At 42.0% G+C, this 8,532-nt stretch overlaps 1 protein-coding gene across 1 annotated transcript in view; it reads right to left on the bottom strand.

Moving 5' to 3' along the window:
- LOC115165829 (beta-catenin-like protein 1) overlaps nucleotides 1-7,058 on the bottom strand; it is a 44,244-nt gene extending 37,186 nt beyond the window's left edge. The window contains exons 1-9 of the mRNA XM_029719243.1: nucleotides 6,881-7,058; nucleotides 6,144-6,326; nucleotides 5,904-6,010; nucleotides 5,584-5,723; nucleotides 5,354-5,451; nucleotides 4,851-4,944; nucleotides 4,255-4,346; nucleotides 3,974-4,046; nucleotides 3,410-3,468 (exon numbers count right to left, since the gene is read on the bottom strand). Of these exons, the coding sequence (XP_029575103.1) occupies nucleotides 3,410-3,468; nucleotides 3,974-4,046; nucleotides 4,255-4,346; nucleotides 4,851-4,944; nucleotides 5,354-5,451; nucleotides 5,584-5,723; nucleotides 5,904-6,010; nucleotides 6,144-6,326; nucleotides 6,881-6,910 (876 nt within the window). The 5' untranslated portion in view covers nucleotides 6,911-7,058. The remainder of the gene's footprint in view (nucleotides 1-3,409; nucleotides 3,469-3,973; nucleotides 4,047-4,254; nucleotides 4,347-4,850; nucleotides 4,945-5,353; nucleotides 5,452-5,583; nucleotides 5,724-5,903; nucleotides 6,011-6,143; nucleotides 6,327-6,880) is intronic.
- Between the last annotated feature and the right edge of the window lie 1,474 nt (nucleotides 7,059-8,532).

Consider the following 8,532-nt stretch of genomic DNA (forward strand, 5'->3'; position numbering starts at 1 on the left):
ATGCTGGGCTGAAGGGAGTTGTAGTTTTCATCAAGCAAATATTCCTAGTAGTTCAGGGCATAAATGTTGTAATTAACCACAAAGACCATTATCCATTGCGCCTGTTCTTTCCGGCTAGGACAGAGATGGATACACTTTTACACCTGCTACGTTAGGTTAGATAAACACAGACCGCATGAGAGAGGAATGTACATAACAACGAGAGAGACGGAAAGAAACTGTTCATGAAAGTATGCCTCATGTACTTTGATGAACTAGTCAAATGATTTTACTACACAGCTCTGCAGGATACTTAAGCGGTCAGCATGATTTAGTTCGGCTGGCGCCTAGACGAGTTGCGAACAGAACGAGTGTGTTCGCATACTCCCTTACAAGACATTCGCTTGAAAATTTTGAAATGAAAAAAGCGGAAATAGAGCTGTTTGTCCATTTTGAGTTGCCGTAGCCAGTATACGCTTCCTCAAAATAGTCCGAATTAATCTCAAATAACTAAAGAAAAATGTTTACGTGGTTTGCTGAGAAAATCTTAGTTGCGCAATTTTACATCTAACAAAGACTTTGGTGCAGTATTTCTCAATGGAAAAAATGTGCATGAAAACGAGTCATCTCTCGTTGAATGACAACAGACTATAATTAAGAATCGGTAATGTTGACCAATCACCGACAAAAGGGCGTAGACTTCGGCTACCGACTTCAGTTTGGGAAAAAAAATGGTGTCCCCGAACAGTCAAAAACGCCCTTACCGAAGTCCAAAACCAACAAAAACGTCATAATACGTGCACAAACGGATGCCTTTAGACAGGCTAGCTTAGCTAGATAGGATGACTAAAGACAGTACAGTATGGGGAGCACAGAGATAACGTTGTCTGGCTGGCTGCTACTGCCTGAGCAGAGATGAGATGACGACTTTAAGGAATGAAAAATAATAAACTCATCAATTAAAAACTAAGTAATATACACAACTGAAATAGTGCATTATTTCACAATTTCCTGTATTTCTATTGATGTCTACCCAATGTGGACTTGACAGATTTTTTTTCAATGTTTTGGCAATTGGATCTTCATTATTGTTGGCTTTGGAATTTCCAATAAAAAGCTCTAAAATATTTTTTGTATGCCATTATTTCATAATACATTTAACGCAATTATATTTTAAATAATCAAACCAATCCCGAACCGACCTCAAAAAGCACTAATCGCTCAGCACGATGTGAGAAAGAAGGACATACAGTCGTGGCGAAAAGTTTTGAGAATGACACAAATATTAATTTTCACAAAGTCTGCTGCCTCAGTTTGTATGATGGCATTTTGCATATACTCCAGAATGTTATGAAGAGTGATCAGATGAATTGCAATTAATTGCAAAGTCCCTGTTGATTGAGTTCGAATAACAGACTGGAAGCTTCAAAAGGAGGGTGGTGCTTGGAATCATTGTTCTTCCTCTGTCAACTATGGTTACCTGCAAGGAAACACGTGCCGTCATCATTGCTTTGCATAAAATGGGCTTCACAGGCAAAGATATTGCTGCCAGTAAGATTTCACCTAAATGAACCATTTATCGTATCATCAAGAACTTCAAGGAGAGCGGTTCAATTGTTGTGAAGAAGGCTTCAGGGCGCCCAAGAAAGTCCAGCAAGCGCCAGGACCGTCTCCTAAAGTTGATTCAGCTGCGGGGTCGGGGCACCACCAGTACAGAGCTTGCTCAGGAATGGCAGCAGGCAGGTGTGAGTGCATCTGCACGCACAGTGAGGCGAAGAATTTTGGAGGATGGCCTGGTGTCAAGAAGGGCAGCAAAGAAGCCACTTCTCTCCAGGAAAAACATCAGGGACAGACTGATATTCTGCAAAAGGTACAGGGATTGGACTGCTGAGGACTGGTGTAAAGTTATTTTCTCGGATGAATCCCCTTTCGAATTCTTTGGGGCATCCGGAAAAAAGCTTGTCCGGAGAAGACAAGGTGGGCGCTACCATCAGTCCTGTGTCATGCCAACAGTAAAGCATCCTGAGACCATTCATGTGTGGGGTTGCTTCTCAGCCAAGGGAGTGGCCTCACTCACAATTTTGCCTAAGAACACAGCCATGAATAAAGAATGGCACCAACACATCATCTGAGAGCAACTTCTCCCAACCATCCAGGAACAGTTTGGTGACGAACAATGCCTTTTCCAGCATGATGGAGCACCTTGCCATGAGGCAAAAGTGATTACTAAGTGGCTCGGGGAACAAAACATCGATATTTTGGGTCCATGGCCAGGAAACTCCCCAGACCTTAATCCCATTGAGAATTTGTGGTCAATCCTCAAGAGGCAGGTGGACAAACAAAAACCCACAAATTCTGACAAACTCCAAGCATTGATTATGCAAGAATGGGCTGCCATCAGTCAGGATGTGGCCCAGAAGTTAATTGATAGCATGCCAGAGCGGATTGCAGAGGTCTTGAAAAAGAAGGGTCAACACTGCAAATATTGACTCATTGCACAATAAAAGCCTTTGACACTTATGAAATGCTTGTAATTATACTTCATCATTCCATTGTAACATCTGGCAAAAATATCTAAAGACACTGAAGCAGCAAACTTTGTGGAAATTAATATTTGTGTCATTCTCAAAACTTTTGGCCACGACTGTACAGTTCTTATGATCTGCTGAAACTTCAACAGTGTGAGGTGAGTATGAGACATGGATGAATCAGAGAGAGGAGGAGCTAGGGGTGGGCGGTATCAAGATTTCCATACCGTTCCTGTACCATACCGGGGGATATGGTATTACCGGCACTATTTCTACCAAACATTTTTTTTTGTATGTTAGAAGATATTGCGGACGCTAGCTAAATGCTAACAAGCGAACATAAACTAAATGCAAAGACAGACAACCCAGCTCATGAAGTTATACAACTAGCTATCTCAAAAGGCTACTCACACTTAATCCAGGAGGAGATTGTCTCTGCTGTAACCAAGAAGCTTAATCTTGCAAGCTAGCCACCTATAGCTAGGACTATTGGTTAGAGCCTATAAGTAAGCATTTCACTGTAACGTCTACACCTGTTGTATTTGGCGCACGTGACAAATAAACTTTGATTTGAAGTTAGTAAACCAAATGCATAGCAGGAACACTGAGCTGGAGAAAATGTATTTGGCACATCTTAGATAGTTAACTTATAGAGTTATAATATGTTTAGCTGGCAAACAGTAGTGAACTTTCATCAATTTTGTGTTGCTCAACATTGGATTGTCACATCACATTTGCGCCATGTGCTCTTTGAAAACAAACATACCATGTGACGTGCTCAAATTAATTTTTGTTAATACAATTTTTATAAATAATACTTTTTGGGGGAGAAAATACTCCGGTATAGGGTATATTGCACAAGCCTAGGAGAAGCAGTAGAACATGTGAAAAGACAGGCTTACAGAGAGCTGCTGCAGTAACACGTCAATTCCATCCAGCTCCCCCAAGAGCTCCCTGGTGCCTGGAAGTAGAGTGAGAGAGAAGAGGTGGGAGGAGAGGAAAAAATAGAAGGGGAAGATGCAGGGAGTGGAAAGGAGAGAGAGAGAGAGGAGAGAGAAACTGTTAAAGGAGTATGGCGCATAAACATTGAAAAACATGGTGAGAAAAACCAAGGGAGAAGATGAATCGATCCAGCTCTTGAGCTGCTATATGCAACACAGCACAACCAACCCAGGTAGCTAAACTCACTCAGAGGGGAACAGAGAGGAAAATGAGATAGAACAAAAAATAATATCAATATTGCCCAGTCCATTACTGATCTGGCCATGGTGCCTGTCTGTCGTACTGCAGCACTCCAAGGTCTTCTGGACCCAGCCACTCAGACAAATAGTGTACTTTAACCGGTCATGATACTCTACTATTTTGGTCCACAGCCACAACAATCACCTCTACGGCTGACTACATTAGACGAAAACCATTTTCATCACATTGTACAGCAACTACAGAGAAAAGGGCTGGAAGCGTACTGTCATTGTTTTGAAGCAAGATAGCCAAGACTTCACTGCAGTACAGCTTGTTAGCATCGAAAGGAATCTTTGCCTGAAAGAGAGAAAGGGAGGGGCAAAATCAGTGATAACATGACAAAATCTGTGACAGCATGAGCAATTGAAAGCCTATATACACACCAAACTGTAGGTATAGTTCTACAACAGACACATTTCAACCAGACATATCGACGCAGACTGCAAAAACTCTACATACAGCATCAATAACCAATGGAATGTGCCATCTTCAGTAGTAGCCTAACCTTGATTCTTTTTAGCAACCACTGCATGAGTCCTTGCTGAGCTGCTTCTGTGCACAGGCCAGGCTTGAACTCTGCCATGTTCTCAATGGTGGCTGATGGAAAGAGATGGGAGAGAAGAGAGAGGTGAATATGGGACTACGAAATTAGGACAGCACCTCCTGAGAAGTATAGAGGTCTCAGATACCTTTGCTAATATTTGCATTATAAATCCGTCTGAGACACCTTATATCTCACTCATTCAGCAGAAGGGCGGCAAAACCACAACGGAAAAAAGAGCGAGAGGGAGAGAGAGAGGAGAGAGACAAGTAGTGGGAGAGATGGAGAGAGAGAGTGAGTAAGTGAGTGAGAGACACACAGAAAGAGAGGCCTGCTGGAGGAGAAGGAAGCCTTTATCACAAATTCCAACTGAACAGACACCATCCTGGAGGACATGAGCCTGTAAGCACCAACCAGGAAGCAGACAAGACTTATCAAGCCTGGAGAGCTGCCTTGATAAGACGCCATCAAAACACCAGAAGTACTGAGCCCAAATGACATTTTACGAAGATAAATAATCCTCATATTTTGTCCAATCATGTACACATTGTGCGTCTTACCTAACGTGTTGTAGACTCCATCAGCTTCCTCCTTCACCTGCTCATCCAGCCTCTCCATGTTCTGCACCAGAAGGGCCACAACCTGTCCCTCCAGCTACAGTTAGAAAAGGAGACAGGTTGTTATCACAGGATTATGGGATACTGTGTCGTGTGTGACAACATTAAAGGCTCATGCCTCATTGCCGCTGCTGATTTATAAGTCGTGTAAGACCAGAGCGATTTCACCTTTGCCTCCATGGTCTTTTTAAATGTCAGCAGACTTTATGACGGGGCACTCAACCTTTCTCAGAAAATGGCCAATGACTTTGCTGCTGTCAAAGTGAGTGCAAAGGGAGGGCTAAAATAGACAATTTTAACTATGGCCATTAGCTGGGATTGAATGTGCTTTTTCTATTGAGTTCATTATCATCAGCATCAATATGGTTGTGGATGCATGAGAAATAACAAGAAAATGCCAGAACCTAAATGCATGCATTGATTGTATACAAACAAACTGGACTCACCAAAGAGTCTATGAGTACTTCAGCCCCCTCCTCACTTTCATGAAGTGTGTCGATGTCTGTCAGCTCTTGTAACAAATCAACCACTGCAATGGCGATATGTAGGAGAGGCTAAGGATTTTTTCAGTTTATCCTGGGTTCAGTCAAAAGCATAGAATAACATAAGTACAGGTAAATTAACTGAATTAAAGTGTGAAGGATGCTTAGTAAGCCATCTTGGAAGGAAAGGATATCTGTGTTCTCATGGCTGAGTAAGCCCAGCAGGGAATGGACAGCATTGAGCTCCACCAACAGGTGGTAGAGATCAGGCATGGTGGCTATGACATGCATCTCCTGGATGATGTCATTCAAATCCAGCTCTGTTTCCATGAACCTGGACAGCGGAATAATAAAATATGTCATACATGGAAATAAGTCCTGACTTGTTGAATGCAATGTCATGTTATTGAAGCAGCAAGTCAATTTACCCTTACCATAGATTGATAACTTCTTAAGCAATAATATTTCATGTACAGCTGAACTCAGGAGGAACGTTTCCCTCTCATTAACTTACCTCCCTGGGGTGTCTGGGAACTTTATCCTCAGCTCTTGGTTCTTGTAGGACCTTTTTTCAAAGGTCAAGATCATTTTCTTCACTGAACTCTCATCCACCGGTTCACCCTGTATAATTACAACAAAAAAAGAGTGCCCTTTGGTGAAGTGTTACCAAGACAACAAAAAATGATTTTAGGAACAAGATCAGCACATAAAGCTATGTATGCATGCGTTATCATGTCACGTAAACTTTTCCCACCTCTTGGTCATCTGCGTCCTCATCATCATCCATGAGTTTCTCCAGTATTCTCTTCCTATCACCACTCGGGTCTTCACTGTCATCTCCCTCCAGGTGTCTGGCCAGTTCTCTGCCGGCCTTTTTGTTTCTGGGGTCATCATCATCATCATCACCAGCCCGTAGACGTTTTGCCCCCCTGTCAGGCTACAATGAACATTAACACATGTCAAGCAGGTACATCAAAACAGGAAGGTCATAAGGCTTTGCAATGTGTGCAATGCATCCTAGCAAAGAGTTGGCCAACCAAAAAGTCAACAATGGAGAAAATTCAAATGCATTCATCGTCAAATGTAAATAGTACTTGATTTTTATAACATAATGTTAATTTGTATATTTGATGCTCAAATTATATTCCATGAGAGGGACACTGCTTTAGCTAGCTAGTTAATACAGCTGAACTAGGCAAGAGTTTATCACAAACTAGTTACAACAGAAAAGTTAGCTAGCTAACGTTAGTTAACTAACTAGCAAAGTAGCAAGACTAACTTGACATCTGATAGCCATCTCTTTCATCTGTCACATCCTTAACTAACTTAGCTAGTGAACTTGGTTTATTAGCTAACTAGCAATCGTGTTAGCCTGTTCGCTAGCCAATGTGGCTAGGGTCAAAGACAATGGCGGTGGTTTAAACATGTATATTGCTAGCTAGTCAACAGTTGCAGAAAACACTAAGGATATGTCTCACTAATGAACGTTACCTGATAATTCAGTAGCTCGCCTACATCCATGATAAAAGGTTATCCAAAACGTGAAAAAAATAAACCATTAAATGTTAAGTTATCGGCAACAGTTAGCAAGCTCCAGCTATCCACAATGAATACAGGCTAACTTGCTAGTCTTGCAATTTTCCGGTATCAACTCAAAACAGAAAAAGCTGTCGTAAAGAACTTCGTTGTCGTGATATTCTGAGGAGAAGGCTTGCTTTGGAGTCATGGGTAACTGCAAACGAGAGTGTCTGGAAGTGGGTGTGTCAACAGAAGTGGGAGGGTGAACAGAAGTTGGTGTGTGGAAAGCGAATCAGCTAATTGGACAGATTTGTTGCCGCTCAAAACCGTTTTGAGTGGCTGCTGTGTGTTTTCAAGCTTTCAGAGTGTGGTCTTGGTCGGCAGAGATGACAGTAAGAAATGTCAGTTAGGCTAATGTTTTGCCATGCACTTTGAGCTGTGTCTTTGGTGTAGCTACCTAAGTTCTTCGTAGATGTATACAAGCTAGCTTTTTATTGCTGCATAACATTAATGTGACTATAATCTACCAACCTGTTAAAGTACACTTAACAAAAATATAAACGCAACATGCAACAGTTTCAAAGATTTTACTGAGTTACAATTCATATAAGGAAATCAGTCAATTGAAATAAATTCATTAGGCCCAAATGTATGTATATCAGGTGATTGGGAATACAGTTATGCATCATTTGGTCACAGATACCTAAAAAAAATAGTAGGGGTGTGGATCAGAAAACCAGTCAGTATCTGGTGTGACCACCATTTGCCTCATACAGCACCACACATCTCCTTCGCATAGAGTTGATCAGGCTGTTGATTGTGACCTGTGGAGTATTGTCCCTCTCCTCTTCAATGGCTGTGCGAAGTTGCTGGATATTGGCGGGAACTGGAACACGCTGTCGTACACTTTGATCCAGAGCATCCCAAACATGCTTAATGGGTGACATGTCTGGTGAGTATGCAGGCCATGGATGAACTGGGACATGTTCAGCTTCCAGGAATTGTGTACAGATCCTTGTGACATGGGGCCGTACACTATCATGCTGAAACATGAGGTGATGGCGGCAGATGAAGATAATATTCAAATTTTTGGTGACTTTAATATTCACATGGAAAAGTCCACAGACCCACTCCAAAAGGCTTTCGGAGCCATCATCGACTCAGTGGGTTTTGTCCAACATGTCTCTGGACCTACTCACTGCCACAGTCATACTCTGGATCTAGTTCTGTCCCATAGAATAAATGTTGTGGATCTAAATGTTTTTCCTCATAATCCTGGACTATCGGACCACCATTTTATTACGTTTGCAATCGCAACAAATAATCTGCTCAAACCCCAACCAAGGACCATTAAAAGTCGTGCTATAAATTCTCAGACAACCCAAAGATTCCTTGATGCCCTTCCAGACTCCCTCTGCCTGCCCAAGGACGTCAGAGGACAAAAATCAGTTAACCACCTAACTGAGGAACTCAATTTAATCTTGCGCAATACCCTAGATGCAGTTGCACCCTAAAAACTAAAAACATTTGTCATAAGAAACTAGCTCCCTGGTATACAGAAAATACACGAGCTCTGAAGCAAGCTTCCAGAAAATTGGAATGGAAATGGTGCCACACCAAACTGG

Source organism: Salmo trutta, chromosome 28 (genome assembly GCF_901001165.1).
Source record: "Salmo trutta chromosome 28, fSalTru1.1, whole genome shotgun sequence".
Taxonomy (NCBI): Eukaryota; Metazoa; Chordata; class Actinopteri; order Salmoniformes; family Salmonidae; genus Salmo; species Salmo trutta.